General features: G+C 42.5%; 2 protein-coding genes across 5 annotated transcripts; one reads left to right on the top strand and one right to left on the bottom strand.

Annotated features, from left to right (window-relative positions):
- The first annotated feature begins 4 nt into the window (after nucleotides 1-4).
- On the top strand, nucleotides 5-10784 carry rbb4l (retinoblastoma binding protein 4, like). 2 transcript variants are annotated; one of them, XM_053683428.1, is made up of 13 exons: nucleotides 5-174; nucleotides 3389-3533; nucleotides 4394-4539; nucleotides 5336-5509; nucleotides 5893-6008; nucleotides 6086-6246; nucleotides 7247-7373; nucleotides 7528-7605; nucleotides 9610-9686; nucleotides 9805-9862; nucleotides 9981-10091; nucleotides 10204-10285; nucleotides 10370-10784. In XM_053683428.1, the coding sequence occupies exons 1-12, from the start codon at nucleotides 159-161 to the stop codon at nucleotides 10270-10272; spliced, it is 1278 nt and encodes a 425-aa protein (XP_053539403.1). In that variant the 5' UTR covers nucleotides 5-158; the 3' UTR covers nucleotides 10273-10285; nucleotides 10370-10784. The 2 variants fall into 2 exon arrangements, with proteins under 2 accessions (XP_053539403.1, XP_017333215.1); XM_017477726.3 differs by having other exon boundaries at nucleotides 10204-10784.
- A 297-nt stretch (nucleotides 10785-11081) lies between these two features.
- On the bottom strand, nucleotides 11082-21991 carry txlng (taxilin gamma). 3 transcript variants are annotated; one of them, XM_017477705.3, is made up of 9 exons: nucleotides 21858-21991; nucleotides 17821-18079; nucleotides 17572-17663; nucleotides 17275-17445; nucleotides 16978-17172; nucleotides 16145-16264; nucleotides 14067-14234; nucleotides 13872-13967; nucleotides 11082-13556 (listed from the first exon to the last, which is right to left on the bottom strand). In XM_017477705.3, exons 1-9 carry the CDS (start codon nucleotides 21906-21908, stop codon nucleotides 13239-13241), a joined length of 1470 nt encoding a protein of 489 aa, XP_017333194.2. In that variant the 5' UTR covers nucleotides 21909-21991; the 3' UTR covers nucleotides 11082-13238. The 3 variants fall into 3 exon arrangements, with proteins under 3 accessions (XP_017333194.2, XP_017333195.2, XP_047014158.2); XM_017477706.3 differs by lacking the exon at nucleotides 21858-21991 and adding an exon at nucleotides 21347-21805; XM_047158202.2 differs by lacking the exon at nucleotides 21858-21991 and adding an exon at nucleotides 19112-19660.
- Between the last annotated feature and the right edge of the window lie 2115 nt (nucleotides 21992-24106).

The raw sequence follows: 24106 nt of genomic DNA, 5'->3' as shown, positions 1-24106 counted from the left end.
CGGTTGCGCATGCGCGTTCGTTCGTGCGCGCAGCGGGTGAAAGAATTCTGGAAAGTTCAGCTGCAGTGAAGTGTAAATATTTCATTTCATGAGTGGTTTATTTTCAGGCGTTATATCCGGACTCGTTTGAATCTCGGTTCTGCAGGATACACTCCGAAATGGCAGACAAAGAAGGTAAAGTTTGAGCGCACGCTTTGTTTCCGTTGATGGCTAACTGGCTAACACGCTAAATTTTGGCGGCGGCGTCGGCGCGTTTTTTTTTTCTTCCTCCACTCAATTCTCCAAACCTCCGAGAGCACGGCCTCGGGTATAGAATACTGTAGTGTAGAGGTGTTTAGTTATTCAGCTTTTAGTATGTAATGGCGCCTAAATAAGCGTTAGCGGGACCCCTGTACCCCGAGTGAGATTTCATATTAGCATCATTCGCTCCTGCTAGTTAATAAAAAGTGAGAGTCATGACTGTGGAGCGTGCAAACGGGCAGAAGTAAATTATATACAGGTCACATTAAATATAGTAGTTTCTGTATCTTCTGTGAATCTTGTGTGTATTTAGGGTGAGCAGGTGTACTGCACATCATTTTAACTCCTCGTCCCGCATACTGAGAGAAGTGTCCCGCATTTTAATGGTTCATGTTGTTTTTAATTGGAATATATATATATTTTTTTAACAATATGTAGACATGGATGCGTTGTTTGACCCGCCTGGTACATGCTCAAATCATACCATTGCGTCCAAACATTACAGCATATAGTCACGCTTTTCTAAAAGCCTGGAGAGTTGAGAAGAGAGTGCAGAGCCGAGGAGAGAGAGTTGAAGAGAGAGCAGAGCCGAGGAGAGAGAGTTGAAGAGAGAGCAGAGCCGAGGAGAGAGAGTTGAAGAGAGAGCAGAGCCGAGGAGAGAGAGTTGAAGAGAGAGCAGAGCCGAGGAGAGAGAGTTGAAGAGAGAAGGATGCCGAGGAGAGAGAGTTGAAGAGAGAAGGATGCCGAGGAGAGAGAGTTGAAGAGAGAAGGATGCCGAGGAGAGAGAGTTGAAGAGAGAGCAGAGCCGAGGAGAGAGAGTTGAAGAGAGAAGGATGCCGAGGAGAGAGAGTTGAAGAGAGAAGGATGCCGAGGAGAGAGAGTTGAAGAGAGAAGGATGCCGAGGAGAGAGAGTTGAAGAGAGAGCAGAGCCGAAGAGAGAGAGTTGAAGAGAGAAGGATGCCGAGGAGAGAGAGTTGAAGAGAGAAGGATGCCGAGGAGAGAGAGTTGAAGAGAGAAGGATGCCGAGGAGAGAGAGTTGAAGAGAGAGCAGAGCCGAGGAGAGAGAGTTGAAGAGAGAAGGATGCCGAGGAGAGAGAGTTGAAGAGAGAGCAGAGCCGAGGAGAGAGAGTTGAAGAGAGAGCAGAGCCGAGGAGAGAGAGTTGAAGAGAGAAGGATGCCGAGGAGAGAGAGTTGAAGAGAGAGCAGAGCCGAGTTGAAGAGAGAGCAGAGCCGAGTTGAAGAGAGAGCAGAGCCGAGTTGAAGAGAGAGCAGAGCCGAGTTGAAGAGAGAGCAGAGCCGAGTTGAAGAGAGAGCAGAGCCGAGTTGAAGAGAGAGCAGAGCCGAGTTGAAGAGAGAGCAGAGCCGAGTTGAAGAGAGAGCAGAGCCGAGTTGAAGAGAGAGCAGAGCCGAGTTGAAGAGAGAGCAGAGCCGAGTTGAAGAGAGAGCAGAGCCGAGTTGAAGAGAGAGCTGAACCGAGTTGAAGAGAGAGCCGAGCCGAGAGAGAGTTTAAGAGAGAGCAGAGCCGAGGAGAGAGAGTTGAAGAGAGAGCAGAGCCGAGGAGAGAGAGTTGAAGAGAGAGCAGAGCCGAGGAGAGAGAGCTGAACCGAGTTGAAGAGAGAGTTGAGGAGAGAGAGTTGAAGAGAGAGCCTAGCCGAGTTGAAGAGAGAGGAGAGCAGAGCCCAGGAGAGAGCTGTGTTGAAGAGAGAGCAGAGCCGAGGAGTGTGTTGCTACCACACTTGTGTAAAAAAAAGAAGATGTATTTACCAATAGGAGGACGGCATATGAAACTTGCAGGACAGCTCCAAACATGGTAGTGGTGATGGCGAAAGTAAACAAAACACATGGGATTTGAAATAATTTGTTGAATTGTGGCAGCAGACAGAATGTCTCTAACGTCTCGTCATAATTATATCATGACAGGACAAAAAAAAGGAACAAATAAGCTGTGACGTATTCCTGGGTGAGGCTGGTGATGGGGGATTCACCGAGTGTCTTCTGCAGTTTGTCAGTTTTTCCTTTTCTCATGCAGGGGAATATGATGTGAAGCGATATGAGGCCCACAAGAACAGGGTGCTAAAAAAATTTAAATAAAAGCGTGACGTCCAAATCAATCGGACTGTTTTCTGCTGAACCCCAGAGCAGATGGCTTGCTAGTGTGATTTTGGTTTGATGGAAAGATTTGCTTTGAAAATATTTTATTTCACGTCTTTTATTTTGTGCTGTATGTCGTGGTTGGATTTAGTCGGGAGTATAAACGGAAAGAATCAAGCTGAAATATATCTGCTGCTTTCTATACATCTGCTGATATATCTGCAGCAGTTGCCTTTGACGGACTTCAAAATTAGTAGACGGACAGCATTGTGCTCATCATCTCTCATATCGCAGACGCTGCACTTGTACAGGTGTTCGTAATAAAGTGGGCGGTGAGTGTAACTCGACTAATACGAAATTCCAGTTCGCACCCACCCACTCACTGTCCGCTTTATTAGGTACAGCTGAACATTCGTACAGTTATCCGAACAGCCAATCATGTGGCAGCAGCACAATGCAAAAATCATGCCGATACAGGTGAAGAGCTTCAGGTCATGTTCACATCAAACATCACAATGAAGAAAAAGTCTCGTCTCGGTGACTTTAACCGAGGCTTGGATGTTGCAACCAGAAGGGCTGGTCGTTGTATCATCATATCGGCCACACCTACTAGGAGCTGTAATCCCATCAGACAAGCTGTACTGCACTGACACACGCTAAACTTATCTAGTTAATGTAGCCTGGATCAGTTCACACACTGCCTTCAGCATGCACATGATTTAAAATAATGTGGTAATTAGGGGGAATATCTTCTAACGCCAGATCTACCCTCTCCTTTTTCTCCTCCAGCATCCTCAGCATCTTCTGTCACGATTAGTTTTCAAACAGAAACCTGTTTCTCACCCTAGCAGCTGGGAGCCAATTAAACGTAATAAAACAAACGAAGAGACGCATTCGTGTGACGTTTGGGCCGGGTATACCGTATATGGAGAAATCGTAACAGTCTTCACTGAACATTTATAAACATCGTTATATTATATTACGTTGTTGTATTATATTATATCTGGATGTGGCTACAGTGCTCCGAGTTCATCTGTTTGTTTTTTCCCCCCTCTAGTGTATGATGATGCTGTAGAGGAGCGGGTAATAAACGAAGAATACAAAATATGGAAGAAAAACACACCGTTTCTCTACGACCTGGTCATGACGCACGCTCTCGAATGGCCGAGTCTAACGGTGCAGTGGTTGCCTGATGTGAGCAGGTAAAATAAATAAATAAAAGTGGGGGATTTAAAAAAAAAAAAAAAAAAGACCCTTTTCAAAGTAGCACTTACACCCAGTGCAGTGGTTACGACCGCTAATGTTTCACATACGTATACAGTAGAGGAAATGTTTTTTTCAGTAAATATATTTCCAATGACGCTATTCACAAGAAATTTTCACCAGACATCAGTATTAACTCAAGAAATCCACACACATAAAGAATTCACAACAATAAAGTTATGTGTAATAAAGAGGAATGAGACAGGGGAAAAAAGTACTGAACACACTAACTGAAATGTATTTAATACTCAGTGGAGAAGTCTTTGTTTGTAACAACAGCTTCAAGACGCTTCCTGTATGAGGAATTTAATGGGCCGCAGTATTCAGGTGTGATTTTGGCCCATTCTTCTAAACATATTGACTTTAAATCTTCTTCAGTCAGGTGATTGACTGGACCATTCTAACACCTTGATTTTTTTCCTCCGGAACCAATCGAGTTTCCTTTTCTGAATGTTTTGGATCGTTGTCCTGCTAGAAGCTCCACCCACATCTCCTCTTCATCATCCTGGTGGATGGCAGCAGATTCTTCTGATCTCTTCTGCTGATGTCTTGTGAATATTTCATGTGAATAGCTGCATTTGGAAATATATTTACTAAAAAAAGAAAAGAAAATGTTGACGTGTTCAATACTGATTTCCCCCACTGTATATATTTTCATACCAGATATGTGGAATAAGATTTGAACTAGTGAAAGTGCCGCAGTCTCTGCAGACCTGTACGTGTTTGAATCGATTCTCCTTGAGCTTCCAAACACTGTTCAAATCTGTGTTTAATTATCCGGGTTTATTCTCTGGTTTAGACCCGAGGGAAAGGATTATGCAGTTCACAGACTGGTGTTGGGAACACACACTTCAGATGAGCAGAACCACCTGGTCGTTGCCAGTGTGCAGATCCCCAACGACGACGCACAGTTCGATGCGTCTCACTACGACAGCGAAAAAGGAGGTTTGTCTTGCATAAGTCAGTTTTTTTTATATATATATATATATATATGTATATGTATGTATATATGTATACGTATATATATATATATATATATGTATGTATGTATGTATGTATGTATGTGTATATATGTATGTGTGTGTGTATATATATATATATATATATATAATATATGTGTGTATGTATGTATGTATGTATGTATGTGTATATATGTATGTGTGTGTATATATATATATATATATAATATATGTGTGTGTGTGTGTGTGTATGTATGTATGTATGTATGTATGTATGTATATGTGTGTGTATATGTATATAGTGATTGGTCAATTCATGATGTCAGTATTTATCGTAAATGAGACAAATGAACAAAACAGTTCCTAAGTACATGATGGATTTTGCTAGTCAGTTATCATTTATTTTAAATGGAGATGTTTCTTGATTTTAATATTGAATTGGGTTTTTGTTGTGTGTGTGTGTGTGTGTGTGTGTGTTTCTTCAGCAGGTACGTTCACTCCTGAATATTTGGTATAAATCGGAAGTTCACTTCATTACCGAGTGAAACTGCTGGAGGATGTAAAAATCAAGAGTGGAAAATAAATCGTTCTGGTGGTATTAATGATATCTTGATGTATTAGTAGAAACAAGGAACCAAGTTCCCCTTGTTTTGATATTTCTTCTGAAAGAGTCATTTATTTAATTCACTTATTTAATGTATGTTGAGTGTAACGTTTGTTGACTCCTAGTTAGGTTACAAACATTTAATGCTGACCACTTCTTTCCCTCGCTCTCTCTCTAGAGTTTGGAGGCTTTGGGTCTGTGAGCGGAAAGATTGAGATCGAGATAAAGATCAATCATGAGGGTGAGGTGAACCGGGCGAGGTACATGCCACAGAACCCCTGCATAATCGCCACAAAGACTCCTACATCTGATGTGCTAGTCTTTGACTACACTAAACATCCATCCAAACCAGGTGAGTCAAAGTTTTGCATCATTTAGCCCAGAATATTTTCCTCTATGGTAATAGACCCCCCCCCCCCCTATTTTCCTCTTTAGATAAATCAGTAAATTCTCTGATTAATCTCAGATCCAAATTTAATTAACACATTAAAATACAGCTCAATTCTTTTTCTGATTTTATTTGAAAATAAAGCTGTAAATTGCCAGAAGAAATTCTGGTGTAAATGTGAAGAATCGGGTGGAAATAAATAGTAGGCTAAATGTTTGAATGAGCGGTGTTTAGGATAAGTAACTCGTAGTGCATTGTTGAGCATGTGTATACTATAGATTTATGTAGCATGGTGTTCTGACTAGCTTGAAACCTTCTCTTTTTTTTTTCTTTCTTGTCATCGATAGACCCCAGCGGCGAGTGCAGTCCAGACCTGAGACTCCGAGGCCATCAGAAGGAGGGCTATGGTCTTTCCTGGAACCCCAACCTGAGTGGGAACCTGCTCAGCGCATCAGATGATCATGTGAGTTCTGAATCTCTAGAGCTCGGCTTTAGTAAAGTTCGCCTCGGTTAAATGGACTGAACATCGTTCTTCTGCAGACGATCTGTCTATGGGACATCAGCGGATCTCCTAAGGAAGGAAAGATCGTAGATGCCAAGACCATTTTCACAGGCCACACCGCCGTAGTGGAGGACGTGTCCTGGCACCTTCTGCACGAGTCGCTTTTCGGCTCAGTGGCCGACGACCAGAAGCTTATGATGTGAGTACGACTAATCGGATTACTGTATTAGTATACTATATTTAAAATGTAGGTTCTCAAGGTGCTTTACATAAAAAAAAAAAAAACTACTCGTGCTTGGGCACGGTCAAAGGCAACCGTCGGCAACGACAATGTCGGGTTGTTTCGAATGCAGGATACGTGTCGAACTGTGGGATTATGGTTGTCTGTACATCATGGATGAAGTCTTTTCAGCAGTTTGCAATGCAAACTGACTTCCTGCTCACATTTCATCAGCAACAAATCACCATATTGTCTGACTCGGAAGTTAAACAGGGAAAAAAAAATCCAGAGAATAACCGTCAATAGATGACGAGACTGTTTGACTGTGTGATTATTTCTTTAAGGGCCCAACCGTGGCTCTTCGGCACATCCTGAAATGTGACTCCACATTCTCCTGGTCAGCAGAACAAAACCTGAACAGCGCTACTGTATAAACACACACACACGGTCATTACCGCAGTTATCGCAATCGCAACGTTAATGAATGAAGTTTATTCTAATAATCACAACATGGAGCTGAGATAGCATTACAAAATGAATTCTTTTGAAAAGATTTGATTGGACCCGATAGCCACATGTATGATATAAGGGGTGGCTGTGGTTCAGGTGGTAGAGAGGGTTGTCCACTAATTGTAGGTTTGGAGGTTCGGTTCCCGGCCCACGTGACTCCACATGCCGAAGTGTCCTTGAGCAGGACACTGAACCCCAAGTTGCTCCCGATGGCAAGTTAGCGCCTTGCATGGCAGCTCTGCTACCACTGGTGTGTGTGTGTGTGTGTGTGAATGGGTGAATGAGACACAGTGTAAAGCGCTTTGGATAAAAGCGCTATATAAGTGCAGACCATTTACCACATAAGGAAAACCATTTTCTTGGTCATTTTTTTATTTTTTATTATTTTTTATGAATGCTGTTCCATAAGTACAACGATTGAAAGTCATTTTCAGGATCTAATGAGAAATCGCTTCTCGTCTTTTAACAGCTGGGACACGAGATCCAATAACACAGCTAAGCCCAGCCACTCAGTGGACGCTCACACTGCTGAAGTCAACTGCTTGTCCTTCAATCCCTACAGCGAGTTCATCCTAGCCACCGGGTCTGCAGATAAGGTTTCTACAGCACACACACACACCATATTCTACATTAGGTTATATACATAATGTAATTTTTCTGTGTACGTTCTCATACTCCATATCTGCAAAAATCATGATTGAGTGTCCTTGCATGCTTTACATATAGACACACGTGTTTTTATCCCTACAGACTGTGGCCCTGTGGGATCTGCGCAACCTGAAGCTGAAGCTTCACTCTTTCGAGTCACACAAGGATGAAATATTCCAGGTAATACTTCTTTCTGTCCGTCATCCACAGGAAAGACGCACCATGTTTACATTTACGGCATTTGTAGACGCCCTTATCTGGAGAGACTTACATTTCTCATTTTATACAACTGAGCAGTTCAGGGCTAAGGGCCTTGCTCAGGGGCCCAGCAGTGGTAGCGCTGGGATTTAAACTCACAACCTTCTGATCAGCAGTCCAATATCTTAAGCACTAAGCTACCACTGCCCCTGTTTTTATATAAAATACGCGACAGATCAAATGGACAAGTCCTTTGTTTCCTGGCGGCCGATCAGTTTTATGAAGCCAGTTGCAGTTGCGCCTTCGACGGAATTGAATAGCAGCAAAGTATTTGTCTGTTTAGTAACACCACCTGCGTTTTTGTCTTAACGTGTCCTCGTGCAATTAAAGGTTCATTGAAGCCACTTTAATAAATGCTTAGTTTATTTATTTTAAAAACCGGACACTTGGCAAACTCCTTTGCGCACTTTGAGTTTATTTTATTAGGTTAATAAACTTAATTTGAACGCATACAGCTGATTGGAATTGGGTTGGTGTTGTGGTCTATTTTGCGACTTCTGCAATTGTGTGTGTGCTTAAAGGCTATCAACAAATTTGTAGAAGGGAATCCTCTTTATAAGTAACGAGAATAATACTGTATGCAGCTCGGTTTATTTATTATCAGTTAGACTGAAAATAAATTGAGCTGAAGTATAAGGGCTGTGACGCTCCAAGCTGACATTGAAGCACTATTCGGTTCAATTTATTTATATAGCTCTTTTAACAGTGGACAATTTGGGCTGTGCGTTATGGCAATACATATCGCTATGCTATGGATACATATCGTACAACATTAGAAAATTGACGGATCCGTCTCTATTGATGGATATTTTCCTATGTCGTCTATAATCATCATTTGTCTGCTACAGAACAGTCACAAATGCATGCAGTTATTTTGTATAGATAATTTACTCATCAGTTTTAGAGAAAACGTAATTGGAGATCGACCGATAATCGGCTTGACCGGTATTTTTCCAGATATTTAAGCATTTTTCTATAATCTGATATCGGTTTTGTAATATCAGATCCACCGATAAGTGGCGGCATCTTGTGGGCGTTTGGAGAATTGCGTGCAGGACCGTAATTGCAGCACTGCATCGTTTTATTTTTTAGATTTGTTTGAATTATTTTTGTGCTGTTTGTTTACCTCATCTACGCTTTTATTTAAAAAAAAAAAAAAAAAAAAAAAAAAGGACACTCTAGTAACAGTGCTTTTAATTTTGTTGCACTCTTCAGACCCCTCTAGCTATTGGTGTATAAAAAAAAAAAAAAGAGTTGTTTTATATGCAAGGAGGAAATGATATTGGCAAAATTGTTATAAATTAAATGCTTTGTTCAGTTCGGTGGTGTCAAAAACAGAAGTAAAACAATAAATAAATATCAGTTCTGCATATCAGTTATTGTAAACATGCATATAAACATGCAAATAATTGGTATCGGTTACAAAAAAAAATATCGGTCGCTCTCCAGACGTAACATATAGTGATATTACGTATCGTGATCATCACAAAGCAGCTTTGCAGAGAATTCTCTGCAAGGGAAAACTCCCCGAGACGACACGAGGAAGCACTAGCTACGTCTTCTGCGAAAAGTCGCACTTGAATACAGTGTGATACACCGCGACGCTACCGTGCATCCTGTGCCTGTGAGGAGAGATAAAATCGGCTTATTCCATATCCGAAGATGGCAGTAATAGCGCTCGGTGTACGTTAAAAATAGATCCAGGTACAGCAGATGAGCAGAAACAAAGTGAAGGTGTTCAGCTTGATTTATTCGCTTCAGTTTGTCCAACAATGGTTCGCTCGGGTGAACAGCCAATCGGAGAAGTCAGTTCACCTGGTGCTGACACTGTAGACCACGCCCCATAAAAACCACCATCGGTTGGATGCCAGAAGTCCGGTTGTTTGTGTGCATGTCACGGCACTGACAGTAAGTTTCTCGCGGCAGGTTCAGTGGTCTCCTCATAACGAGACGATCCTGGCCTCCAGTGGAACAGACAGGCGACTCAACGTCTGGGACCTGAGGTGAGGCAACACGCTTCGGTCTTCTTCCTTTTTAAATCCATGTATTCAAGTTATACCAGATAGTTTAGTCTCTCTAACATCCTTTGCTCAATATAATTTGTGCTCGATATGCTTGCAGTAAAATCGGAGAGGAACAGAGTGCTGAGGATGCTGAAGATGGACCTCCAGAACTGCTGGTAAGTCCACAACACGGGTCGTTTATTTTAATCTATTGCTCCCGATTGACTTCTACGGATTTAAAAAAAAAAAAAACTTACGAGCTTGAACTCAGTTCTGTGTCTGCGACTGTGACAGTTTATTCACGGCGGCCACACGGCGAAGATCTCCGATTTCTCATGGAATCCCAACGAGCCCTGGGTGATCTGCTCCGTTTCTGAAGATAACATTATGCAAGTTTGGCAAATGGTCAGTTCCTGATTTATTATGTGCTTTATTATTCCGAAATGCATCCTTCAGAGTTGATCTAAAGAGGTTCGCTTCATGAAGATGAAGCTTAACCACTCGTTCCCTCTTTCAGGCTGAAAACATCTACAACGACGAGGAACCAGACACTCCTGCCTCCGAGCTCGAGAGCCAGGCCTCATAACAGCTTCTACCATGTAATCGCAAGGTTCTTTTTTTTTTTTTTTTTCTTTCTTTCTTTTTCCTCCTCATTGTTACTCTGGTTCTCTTTCATTACAAAGATTCACCCACTCACAATCACTCGGGATGGATCAAGTTATGAAACATCCGCATTTGAGGACGTCATCCAGAGGCCAAAATCCAATTAAACCAGTCTCAACTCCTTCGCTTTCCTCAACTATTACTCGGCATTCGTTAATCTTGTTTACTCTCTAAACTTCTGGTGTGTCAAATGTTTTACTAAAAAAAGGCAAGTCATGTTTGGTAGCTCACCATGAGACGTGGTGTGGGAGAACGTTCTGGTGGAGAAAATCGTCTATTGCTTTGAAAATGCACTTGAACGGGCGTCGCTGTCGATTCAGTTATCCCCCCCCACCTCCCCATGCACGAGTCAAAGCAAACCGTTTCCAATCCTTTATACTTTTTTGTGCATAAACCTTATGTCAATTGCAATAAAACTTTTGTAATACCTTTTTACGCGCGTGTTCATTTTCTATTCCTAAAACCGATATTGTATTAGTGATTAATTACAAAATAATGGAGCACGCACAAGTGACCCTAAACATGCCGGTCTCTCTTTGGGGGAACGCCTTCTACGTTAAAGCCATTCTGGGGTTTTGTTTAAAAAAAAAAAAAGTATTCGTGTCTCGCATGTGGTAAATGATATTCTTTAGGCAATCAGAAACAGCATGCATTTCCCATCCCGTCCCCACGAAGTACATCAGATCAGCTGAAACTGACGTTTGAGAAATAAACCGTGATGAGAAACGGAAAAAATCTACAAAACATTTTATTGAAAAGCAAGACATGGCTACAAGAGCATTCGGTCTCACAGGGTACACAGATTCAGGTAAGGGAGAAAAGGAAAGAAAAACACGTTCATAGCATTTGCTGCCTTTAGCCTCTTTCACAGTTAGTTTTGCCTGTGGAGGTAGATTTCTTGCATAACCTGAGAATCAAACTGGGGCAACAGCAAAGTAAATAAGACACACTCTGACAGTACCGAAACAGCAAACTGTCCTCAGTTACAATCTAAACCTCACTGTGTACTGGGTTAAATTATAACTTAGAAGAGAAGTCGAAGTCACACATGCCAAGAACGTGTGACGTCTTATCTTAAGAGCATGATAAACATTCACATTTCGACAACAAATTCAAGCAAAGGGATCGGTCAGTGGTGCAGTTGAAGCCTTTCCTAAACTGCGACCGAGACAGGTGGGGGTCCAGCCTCTTGATTTATTTAGCAGCGTATCACTTGTGGTTTTATTTATTTATTTATTTATTTTATACATGGTTCAAGTTGCTCGTTTTTTTTTTTTTTTTCTTCCCCCAATTTAAAAAGTGAAATCCTAAAACAATCTTTTTCCAGTGACCATGCGAGCTGACGAAAAGGGAGCCATTTAATAAGTACTGTGTTTTTAAAAATAAAAAAAAAAACCCACTGGAATGTGTTTGCTCAAGTCAAATAATTGTGGAATGTTACTGGGTGGCTCAACGTGGACCTGAGGGGGACGCTCTCAAACACCCTGTTTTCCGACCGTACGAAATGAGAACGCGTTTACGCCTGCGTGTCCTATGAAGTTTGCATAATTTCAACATGGAACTTTCATATAGTTAGGAACAGCTACTGCACTTCAGAAGAACAAACAACATCCAATCTTTCCCGTCACGTACCGAAGATGATCTCGAGGCCTCTTTTGAGCTTAATCGTAAATGAATTTCAGACACATTTATTTCCAGTTCTAATGGAGAGCGGTTGTATTACAAGTCCAGACAGCTATTGCAAATGGTTACTACCTAAAGTTTCATGTTATATGAATTTCGGAGACATTCAAACAAATATGCAATGTCTCAAGTCGTTACAATAACATGGTGGTTTAAATTGAAACGATGTAAGCCCTTTGCCACGGTATCAAAATGTTCCTCCGAATATTTAGTTAATTGGTTAACCTTTTAAAGCATTCAGAAACTGTAGTTCAGCTCAAGGTGGTCTGGTTTTGTTTGTCAATTTGGGTAAAGGTGATTATCTGCCTCACTACTAGGGCACATGACAGGTTTGTATGGAACGAAACAAAGCCATCTCCCATGTCTAGTTCACAAACCTTTTTCTACACACAATATGAATGTGTCGGGTTTTAACGGAAAGTTTCTAACTGTACCTCGATGCAGACGAAGGAACCCGAGATGTTGTAAACAACATTTAAAGCGGTAGGATTTCTCATGAACGAGCCTCGATAAAACTCTGAAATTGTGTGTACGGAGCAGCCTTGTTACGTCGAACTAGCCCTTGATTAAGGAGTATCCCATGTTGAAAAGAAAACGATACAGGCAGTATATATTCTCAGAGATGAATAAAAAACAAAACATTAAGATCAGTAAATTTATATATAAACGGAAGAACAAAACCCGTTCGAGCTTCTTTCGTTTGGAGTAAACCGTCCGAGGAACCCGATCGTGATCATTCCTTTCGCGAATGCCCTACAATCACACTGTCAATTAGACAACTACAGACGCTTATGTCAAAATCTCTCTATCTTCATATGCATCTGAATGCGTTTATTTGAAATCGGGACACCAGAAGCCGGATCTGAGAGCTACATTATCGTAAAGAACAAGTCTGAAATCAGAGCACAGATTAGCAGGAAGTTTGGGGGGGGGGCTAAACGGAAAGAACTAAGCTAAACTAAGTGAAACACTAAAGCTGTAGTCGCTGTTGGACCACATGACGGCTTCCTAAGAAAAATACACCTGGTAGAAAAAAAGCGAGTAAAAAGTGCTCATCACAAATCCAATCACCGATGTATTAATGATGGGTTTTTTTGTTGTTGTTGTTTTAATTATTAACTATTACACAAAAATATATACCTCCACAAAAATTTTTTTTATAATAATAATAATAATAATAATCAATCGTCCCTCAGCGGGCTTGGCTCAGTCGTTATTAAGATGCTCTCTGGTTGATTCCTCGAGCTGTGTTTGCAGCGGCAGCCTCTCTGTCTCAGGGGCCAAACACTCCATTTCTCCCTCCACCTCTCCATCCATCCCTACGCTTGCAGGAGGGCTGAAAGCCTCCTCTGGCTGGGGGTCTGGAGGCCCTGTCCCCTCCTCTTCAGGATCCTTTACTGGGGCCTGGAGGGCTCCGAGTTTCTGGCTCAGATCGTTGCGCTCCCTCTGCAGGGCTCTGCACAGCTTCTCCAGACGCTCCAGTTTCCCTTGGAGAGCCTTGTACTGTTTGTCTCGCACAGTTTTCTACAAAACAGTAAAGCAATCGTAATCACATCATTGACACGTTCTAATGTCTACTAGCTCGTCGTTCAACTACTGCTCGGGTTGCAAGCAGTGCTTAAAATAAACGCTGGTCATGTTTACTGTACAAGAATTCATCCATCCATCATGCTGTAAACAGGTCAAACTTGACTAACCAATCGGTGTGTCTCGTCGTTTACGCTATTCACATCACCTGTTGGTTTGGGATTCCCAGAGAACGCCTAGATAAACACACATTCTTAGCGTTCTACAGGCCTGCTTCTCTTAACTACTACAACACCCAGCATGATCTCTCACCTCCTCAGCCATCTGCAGTAAGGTGTGGTTGTTGGTCTCCCATTTGGTCCTCCAAAGAGTGGTCTCCTTCTCCAGCTTCTTGATTTTCTTGGTCATCTGTGTATAACAGAGCAGTCAAAGAAGAGTCAGGACTGAATGACCAAGCCGACAGCTTCGGGGGGGAAAAAAAAACGGCGTTAGAAGAATACCACAGACCTTCTCCATTTCCTGTCTGAAGGACGTGAACACTTCGTTGCTTTTCGCGAGGGTCGTCTGAAACTCTTCAAATTTGTCCATGTAAAGCGTAAGCTGCTGCTTCAGCTGGAGCTCCTGCTCCTTCATCAGCTCACATTTATGTCTCGATTCTGTCGCATCTTTCAGAAGCTACAGAACGAATGGAGATGAGGTGATCCGTTACAGAGCGATAAGGCTGCTGCCGCGCCACAGGCACTGTGACGGGCAAACCTTTTAACGCACTCAAAAATGAACACGTTAGGCTTTCCTGCAGTTCTATAAGATCTCAAAACCGTCAACAGTTACATACAGGCAGGACCATGATTACTGGCACCCCTTAAGAAAAATAAATCCGCAGGTAAAATGATTGCCACTGCATTTACAAGTTTATGAAACCTCCTCCATGCCAACACAACCACCACGAGTCTTCTATACATGCTCAGTGAGACAGCAAGGAATCGGAGACCGCTTCCCAATACAGAATCTCTCCAATTCCTCCAAGGTTCTGGACTCTTCTCTTCAGCGACGTTTATTCCAGGGATGGAACTGAGACGGCCATGCCGAAAAAACTCCATTCCTGTTTTTATTAAAACTCTCCTAGTCCTTCATAAAGTCTATGTCGTCATGTATCCTAAAAAGGTTCCCAGGGCCTATGGAGGGAAAAACAGCCCCACACGTACCCTGCAGCGTACTTAACACTGGAGATTAGATTATTTTCTGTACGTCACGCTTTTTACGTCAAATCTACCTTGTGTTTGTTGCCAAAATGTGACTCAGGAAATTGCGTTTGATAAAAGAAAAGACTTTCTACTGGCACGCCTTCCAAATCTTTTGTTGGCAAGGAGGTCGTGTCAAAATACACTCGCATCATCTTCCAGGTAAATTCGTTATAAGTTGCGTTTTTTGGTAAACGTTTTAATATTTGTCCAACGGCGGATACGAGCATTTTTCAGTGATGTAACTATTTTCCACGGCTATAGTCAGTGACTAGGTTTACACGGACAGCGGTAATCTAATTATTGACCTTATTCTGAATAAGACAGTATTCTGATTAAGGTGTTTACATGAGTCACTTTTAGAATATTCCTTTCATGTTCATGTTTTACGTGTTATAGAACGTAGAGCGATTAACGTCACACGTCATCACGTCCCCGCGCCACGCCGTCCGACGTTCCCTCCAGAATTTCACATATCGACGTACAGTTGGTCTTCGTTATGGGACCGTATACAGTTTTGGGGGTTTCATTTTAATTTTACGAAAGCTTCAAGTGCGGTTAATTATTTGTCGTGCTGTACGTGCAAACAGACGACTGCTTGAAGCCGTGGGCTGCGTCCCAAACCGCGTACTTACCATCTATATAGTAGAAGAAATACGTGTATTTAGTAAATAAGTACGCGGTTTCCGACGCAGCCGTGCCGTCTTGTTTGCCGTGTGTGATCGTGTCCTGTCGCACAATGCGGTGAAAACTCCCACACGACGTTAACAGTGTGATTAAGGTGTGTACATGTCGGTAACGCGACTAAAACAGGAATACTCCACACGTCTTAATTCCATTCGTGTTTACTTCGAGTATGACTTTAATCAGATTAAGGTCATCAATAATCTCTGTTTACATGCTAGTTTCTTAATCAGAGTATCGTCTTAATCGGGTTAATATCGGATTATCGTTGTCCGTGTAAACGCACTGAATGCCTGATTTATGGAGGCTGTCTTGTGCATTCTCTAATCTTCCCCATGCTGATGAATGATCAAGAGAATTTGGCCTCTGTGCCATCCAGGAAGTCATGGATGAAAACTTCCTAAACACTCTAAATCGAAAAACGGTCGTTTTTCGCCCAAAGAAGCATCAACGTGCTAAACGTCTCACTCGACCAGCAGAACGACCGCGTAACCTATCGTTACACAGGGTGCCAATAATTCTGAAGCTGCCTGTATAACTACTGATATAGACGGGAAGGTGTTTTCCTTTAGTCCATACTGAGAATAATGAAGGTTTTAAAAAATAAAAAGGAAAAAAAGGCTAGATCATAGGTGAGTGGTTCTGGTCTGCGTTACGTACAAGTTCTCTCTCTCTCTGCTGCTTCTCTTCCACCTCCCTCATCAACTCGGCCGTCCTCTGAAGATTTGCATCAACCAGCTGCTGCTGAAGCTCCTTGTGCTTGAACACCTTGTCAATGTGCTGGGGGGGAAAAAAAGTGTTAGGTTCAGACGTGCCATTATAAACCGCTCCGATAACACGTCAGACCTTTCTTTTTCTCCCTTTCTTTTTTCAAATTTGCGACGCAACTTGCCGAGTTTTTTTTTCTTTTCAGAAAACTCCTCGAATGGTGTGAAATTGCAACTGCAGAAAATCGTTGGGAAATGAGACCTCTGAGCCGTCCTCGTGTTCGACGCGCGTGAACCGAAGACGGTTTTGGCCGAATGACGTCACGTGACGCGTCTTGACCCGGATCTGCGGTGATTTATAAAAAAAACTGCAAGCTCCTCTGAACGCTGCTCGTTTTTGCGTTCATTTCTGAGAACATTCCTGTCCCTGCTGTAGATATTTTATGAGTTCAGTGACTAATGAAATATAGTTTATAAACTGTCCAGACATGAGCTGAACAGAACGCCCGTGTATATTTGCTTGCTTTTGGGCTTTCCACACTAACTCGGATAAAGCAGGCGTCTTACATGCGCATAATCCTGTGAGCAGAACAAGTGGTATTAAGGTTAATACATAACGTTCCTACGATTAAGCTCCTCCTCCTACAGCGTGAACATCACTGCATACGTTTCAGCATCTCTCCGTACATCCCGGAGCTTGGACAGTCCAGATAGTTAATCGATCGGGTCCTGACTATACGCGTCTCAAATTTCCCCGTTGTCTAATCCATGTAAGATTCTCCTCACCTCCTCCCGCAGCTCGTACTGCTCGATGAGCTTCTTGAGCTTCTCGGCCAGCTCCATGTTCTCCTGCCTCAGCTTGGTGTTGTGGGTGTTGTGCTGCTCCATCTGCGTTTCGATCTCGTTGAGAGTCATCTGAAAATGAAGCGTGGCCTCCTTACGCCTCTCTTCGTATTCTCGGAACCGCTGGGCGTTCTCCTCCTGCAAAAACAAAACAGATCGCAGACCAACAACATTTCATACGGAGCCGACATCGGCGTGAATGCCCGTCAACCCGTAACCGGCGCGGGAATGATGTAGCACCTTCAGGGTCTTGTTGTGCCGTTGTAGTTCCCTGCAAAGGCTTTCCAGCTTGCTGCGAGCCAGAATCGCTTTGCTGTGCTCGCTCTGAAGATGGATCTTCTCTTTGAGGACCTGCGTCTGCTTCTTCTGCAACGCCTTCACTTGCTTCTGCATACTGCGGCTCTCTTCTAGCTGTCGATCGATCAAAGAGCTCCTGTTATGGTTCTAACAGATACTACGTGAACCCCTGACTACTATCGTCTTTGCGGTACACCATACAGTTAAGACCACATGAATAGCTCTGAAAGCTACACTTACCAGGTCGGCATACTTTTTGCAAAGAGCAGCAAGTTTCTCCTCTGGAGTGGCTAAAGTGTGAAGGGCTTGCATCAGTAGCATCACCTCCTTTCCTGCATTAATGTAAAAGAGTCAAGTAAGTGAAGCATTTTATGCGCACCAAGTAACGTTTGCCTAAGTAACCTGCTAGTTAGATATCCAATCAGGAAACGAGCGAATCTAATCACTTCCTTCTCGTCTAACTGAGTGACCTGAACGTTCGGCACTCACCGAACATATTCTGCTCCTTGTTCTGAACGCCGCTCGTCTCCAGTCCTCCTTCAAGGGGCTCGATCCGGCAGTCTTCTCTCCCGGGTGTCTCGCCTCTTACCTCTTCGCTGCAGCAGGTGTTAATCAACCCTCCAAACTCCCCAAGGTTATCTTGAGAAGGGGTCACATTAGCTGGAGGGGAACTGCTACCCTCTACAAGGCCACGTGTAGCTGCCTCCATTCCACACACACCGGCGGTCTCCATCATGTTAGCCCCGTACTGTCGGAGAAAAACGAGCGCAAAACTTGTGAGAACGTCTCGCACGATTATCCACCATGCCTTTTAACGTGTAAACAGTGTCTGCGCTTCTGACCGTGTAAAAGTCTACTACTGTGCACTATCTCTTACTGTGTAATAATACACGTACAATGGTAAATCACCCAGTGTCCGTTGTCTGCCGTCTAGACTCTATTGTCCTGCGCATAATGGCTGTATAGTCCATTGTTTAGTGTTGCGTATAGTCTATTCAGGTTACAGTGGTGCTTGAAAGTTTGTGAACCCTTTAGAATGTTCGAAATATCTGCATAGCTATGACCTAAAACATCATTTCCAGAAGTTCTTAAAGTAGATAAAGAGAACCCCATCAAACAAAAGAGGCAAAAATATTATACTTGGTCACTTATTTATTGCGGAAAATAATCCAACGATCTGTGAGTGACTTCACACTCAGTAAAAAGAACAAAAAACAAAAAGCAACTAAACTGAACCATTTCCTGTGACAGGGTGGTACCTTAAAGAGTGTGTACTAAGTATTTTTAGCATGTGTTAGTCACACGGAGGTCATCAGGGTTGAATTAGGATTTATGAGATGGCAAAGCCCAGATTCGGATTTGATATAATTCTTTGTCCTAACTTCACCCGGACAATCGGACCTTTAAAAATTAGAAACATAAAAACATTTTGGTTTAAAGGACAGATGTATGTACACCGCAGTTAACAACTGCCTTGAGTGAATGAACACACAGCCATTTTAAAAGAAAACATCTCTCTAAAGCTGTATGAAATTGTCTCTCATCATCATCAAGCTATGCTATGATTTGCATTTCCATCAAAGGCTCTGTTCCCGTCTGGTCTTATACCCAAAGGTTCAGCATGGCTACAGATGTTCATTCCAACCAAGCAGGAGCCACACCCCACCTGACCATCGATTACAGACCAAAATCAACTGATTACATGGCTGGAATCGGGCGTGGCTGCTGTTTGGTTAGAATAAAACCGGCTGATAATATTGGACACCCCCTTGCAGTAAACCTTTTCCACTGTCGATACTTCTGATCCAGCCGATCGGTTAATCATCAAGCTCTTCTTCGGTTGGCACGGGAACGTTACGTTAAACCATGCAAGGGACCCCCAGGACTGGTGTTGAGAACCCTTGCCATAAACACAACGTCCTCCTAGAGGCTCAAGCAGAAAATGGGGTCGTGTATACAGAAACGTCTTCAAAGCGAGCTTGAGCTAATAAGGATATTTTGTTCTGTCCGTTAGAACCGTTTATGTTTCGCATTCGTAGCCGTCCCAGGAATTTTGCATAATCCTTTTTGTTTCCTCCGATCGGAGGCTTCGAGACGAGCGTTGTAGCAGTAGTCTCTCTCTGGTCCCAAATGGCACTAAATCAGCCAGTACTACCGAGTACGTCACAGTCTGCTGATCTCGACTCGAAACCAAGAAGAATTAGGAACAATGGCATAGTCAATGTTTTCCCTAAAGTTTAGCTCTTAGTTTCCACAGTACAGCCTAGTAAATGTGCCGGGTTAAGTATTAACCTTTTCTTTTCTTTTTTAATTACACTATATGGCCAAAACGTATGTGGACACCTGACCATGAGATTGATCTGTGGTTTTTTTCCACAAAAAAAAAAAAAAAAATCCACAATGGCTGTGTTTACACTGCAGGACTTGATGCCCAATTCCGATTTGCTGCCTATATCCGACCCGCTTCCATCTCCTTTTAAAAGCGACCCATATCCGATATCTGCATTTACACTGTACACTTCGTGAAACAACCCAAACTTGACGTCACCAGAAGCTTGGACCGGAAAGGAAGTAAAAACGGCGCAATCTGCAACGGACCCCGCACGCAAATATCATACAAGCATATATAAAGGTAAGCAAAACACCGGCCTCTTAAAGCGGAGAAATAAAGACGAAAGACCCTGTTGTGTAGTTGTGTTTTCGCGGTTAATATCCACCAGAGTTTTGACGCCGTTCTCCGCCGTCGCTTTTTCAATGACGTACGACTCGCGTTGACCGGGGAATATCCGATCTGTCCGCTTACACGGCAGGCGCGAATGCACCGTATCCGATTCGTATCAGGTTCATTCCCGCATATGAATGAGGAATCCATGTGCTTTTTTCCTGCTTATACGCTCACGGGTCGTATCCGATCTCGTGCCACATGGGAGGAAGAGATGGGAATTGGGTCAACTGAACCATGCAGTGTAAACGCGCATGGCCAAAGTTTGAAGCGCACGATTGTATAAGATAAGTCTGTGCATGGTAGGGACGGGCGATATGGACTTACAACTATATCACGATATTTTCCGGTATTTATTGCGATAACGATATCAGTGACGATATAAATATATGGAGGTTATTAAAACAGCAAACGTGCACGACATCTGGAACGGGATGTCCGACAAGCACACGTGTTTTCGGCCATATCGTGTACATCAAAACAAATCAACTGAATCAACACTGATCTTAATTCAGCCTGTGGTCTAATCGAGGTGGAACTTGTTTACTTGCAAACAAAAATTGTATTTATGCATGCTTCTTCATGGTCAGGAAGGGTGTTTATAGCATGTCACATAGCTTGGGAAAGTCATTTCCTTTAACATGGGTTACAGCTACACTGCTGACAGAGTGGTTAGTTGTTATTACTTGCGTATCTGCTGTATGTGAGGACTCTGAATAACGTGCTGAACAGGTTACAGAATAACCACGTGCTGTACACCAACACCAAGAGGAACACGTGCAACGACCACAAAACAAAAACAATCAATCAATCATAATATACACCCTACATACATACATACATACAAACAAACCGATAACTTGGTCAACACGTCGTTTTTTTTATTTATTCATTCAGACCTGCCAATTTCCTGTTGTATGCACGCGCGCCTCGCTACTCAAACTGCTGACTGACAACTGAACACAGGGCGCGCGCGTAAAATAAATAAATAAATAAAAGTACGGCGCAAATTAGAGCGTTAAATATTCCCGAATAACACAATTTCAACCGGTTACACGCTGTTCTAGATATTATTTCCTATATTATCGCGGTCATATAGTCGTTTAACGTGCCGGTTCAGATACAAATACACGACCAACAAACTTTACCTCGTGATAAAACCCACACTGTTCGTGTAAAACATTAACTATATACATACATATATATAATTTTTTTTTTTTTTTAAACCGTGTTCAATCTTTTAAAAACTCCAGCTTCGAACACCGTCCTAAATCAACGTGCGAGCTAACCTACCTTTAATACCATCAGAAATAACCCCCAGAGCAGAGTACAAGTCCACACAGGCGAGTTAGCTACTAAACTTTGTGGGGAAACAAATCAGGACCCCCAGCTAATGAGCTAGCTAGCTAGCTAACGTTCCCCAGATGCGTCGCTAGCGAACACAAGAATTCGAGTTTTAAATGAAATTCAATAAAACTCCCACATTTTGTTTTCACACGAGTAATAGACAATCCTAACAACATGTTTAATAAAATGTCAACGAGCGAGTCTGTGTCAATCAATTCTGGCTTTGCTGGACTCGCTAGCCCAGTTAGCTTAGCCACTTCCTCTGTAAATATATAACACCCGTGGTGTGAGGAACCTCTGGCACTTCCATTAGATCAGCACCTAGCACTTAAGTCTCCTCAGCTCGGGGTTTCCTGATAACATTAAGGAAAATACTATACACACAAACGGAAAAACCTGTTAAATTATGACCGTGTTAATCAACCAGAACGTCATAATATCCGACAGTTGCTGTTACCTGAAGGGTTTCGGTGTTTAAATCGACCCTGGCGCCTGAACAAGTCGCCATGTTGTGACGAAACACTGAGCAGGAAAATAAAAGCTCCGAGGAGGTTCAGTGCAACAGGTTCAACTTTACTCATCGCCACACACACACACACACCTCTCTCATGTGCTTACACACGTCCTGCTGGATCATTTTCATGTCTTCGACCAGTCAAACAACACCAACAAACACACGTGTATCACACATCAACATCAAATATATCAAGGATTTCACCTGAAAGTCCCATATCTACTCCTTTTCATTCTTATAATTAGCTTCTTACTTTTATTTACAGCGTCTGTGCTGGATTTACACACACACACACACACACACACACACACATCTTTATTTTATTCCCTTCCCGCTTTCTGGACATTTGTAATATTTTGGTACAGGTGAGATCAGAAGTATTTGCTCATTATGCAATAGTTAGTTCAGGTGCACTAATCTGATTGGTCGAGCAGCGTTCCAAGAGTGCTTATATTTCCTGTAACCACACTGGGATGTTTCATTGACTGCGTTTACATGGACAGCAGTAATCTAATTATTGACCTTATTCTGAATAAGGCAATATTCTGATTAAAGTGTTTACATGAGTCGCTTTTAGAACATTCCACTCATGTTCATGTTTTACGTGTTGTAGAACATAGACGGATTAACGTCACGCGTCATTACATCCCCACGCCACGCCGTCCGACGTTCCTCCAGAATTTCACGTATCGACGTACAGTTGGTCTTCGTTATGGAACCGTATACAGTTTTAGGTGTTTTTATTTTTAATTTTACAGAAACTTCAAGTGCAGTTAATTATTTGTCGTGCTGTACGTGCATATAGATGACTGCTTGAAGCCGTGTTCTGCGTCCGATGTACGTACATACATGTATTTCGCCTACTATTTAGTAAGTAAGTATGCGGTTTGGGGCGCAGCCGTGCTCTCTTGTTTGCCGTCAAACGGTCGAGCGCTGCCGTGTGTGTACGCGTCCTGTCGCACAATGCGGTGAAAACTCCCACACGACGTTAATAGTGTGATTAAGGTGTGTACACGTCTGTAACGCGACTAAAACAGGAATACTCCACACGTCTTAATTCGATTTGTGTTTACTTCGAGTATGACTTTAGTCGGATTAAGGTCATCGATAATCGCTGTTTACGTGCTAGTTTCTTAATCAGAGTATCGTCTTAATCAGATTAATATCGGAATATCGTTTTCCATGTAAACGTTCTGACTGCGTGTATCACTCTGCCCGTCTGTGTAAAGTTCCACTTACTAGTTCGAAACCATTACTACAGTAGAGTTAGAGACATCATCAGTAGACATGACAAATCAATACTTTTCAGGACTGTAACTTTTGGTTTAAATTATCAAAGCTCATCAGAGGAAGATGAAAAGGAAGAAGGGACGCCAGTTTCATCAGAAGCACCTTTAACCGGAATGTACAAATCAATGTGAGCTAGCTAGTGAGCTAGCCTATGGGCTAGAAAGTAAATGTGGCTTTTTCGGGAACTATTTCCACTGGCAAAGCAAAAAATAAACAGAACATTTGGCCATATTGTGTCCGAAATATCACTTACGCGATATGAATTTCTTATTTTCTACTATTTCTACAGAACTGTTGTATAAAAGCAACAATCAAGAGTGCGGATATAGTGAATCTCGCCCTGCGGCCTCATACCTGCGGTGAATCACAGCTGTAACATAACCACACTCTTGCTCGTGCAATGTTGCTAAATTTATCTTCAGTTGCTGCTTTATCTTGATCAGAATTACGATGACTCTAGAGTCAATTCTGGTAACACTGGGCACAAGGCAGGATCTAACTCCATGTTTTTGGGCTCTGGGAGGAAACTGGAGAACCTGGAGGAAACCCATGTGAACAGTATGAGAACATGTGAAAGTCCACACAGACAGTAACCCAAGCTCAGTATTAAATCCTGGAGCTGTGAGGATGCAATGCTACGCACTGCACCGCCATGCCTCCCCCAATCAGAATCAGGCATGTTGACAAAGATCCAATTAACACACATTTCCTGACTTATCGTAAGTGCATTCTAACACATGTTTTGTGTACAAGTTTTGTTTCTGTAGCTTTGATAGATGCTTACTGAAAATCTGAAGCCTTTCAAGCACCTTGCCAACTGCATTCATGCAGGTCTGAGTGGACTTTGCCATGTCATTAATGGCCATTAGACTCCATTATTCATTAACCAAGTCAGCTTCATC

This window comes from Ictalurus punctatus, chromosome 10 (genome assembly GCF_001660625.3).
Source record: "Ictalurus punctatus breed USDA103 chromosome 10, Coco_2.0, whole genome shotgun sequence".
Classification (NCBI taxonomy): Eukaryota; Metazoa; Chordata; class Actinopteri; order Siluriformes; family Ictaluridae; genus Ictalurus; species Ictalurus punctatus.
The sequence above is the reverse complement of the archived record's forward strand: the minus strand, read 5'-3'. Positions and strand labels throughout refer to the sequence as shown.

Excerpts from the sequence above, each read along its gene's own strand:
- txlng (XM_017477705.3), bottom strand. The coding sequence starts at position 21,908 with ATGGCGACTTGTTCAGGCGCCAGGGTCGATTTAAACACCGAAACCCTT. Across the intron at positions 14,235-16,144 it reads AGCAGAGAGAGAGAGAACTT|CTTCTGAAAGATGCGACAGA; the intron begins GTACGTAACGCA and ends TTCGTTCTGTAG. Across the intron at positions 13,968-14,066 it reads TCAGACAGGAAATGGAGAAG|ATGACCAAGAAAATCAAGAA; the intron begins GTCTGTGGTATT and ends TGTTATACACAG.
- rbb4l (XM_053683428.1), top strand. Across the intron at positions 7,374-7,527 it reads CCACCGGGTCTGCAGATAAG|ACTGTGGCCCTGTGGGATCT; the intron begins GTTTCTACAGCA and ends TTATCCCTACAG. Across the intron at positions 9,687-9,804 it reads CTCAACGTCTGGGACCTGAG|TAAAATCGGAGAGGAACAGA; the intron begins GTGAGGCAACAC and ends ATATGCTTGCAG.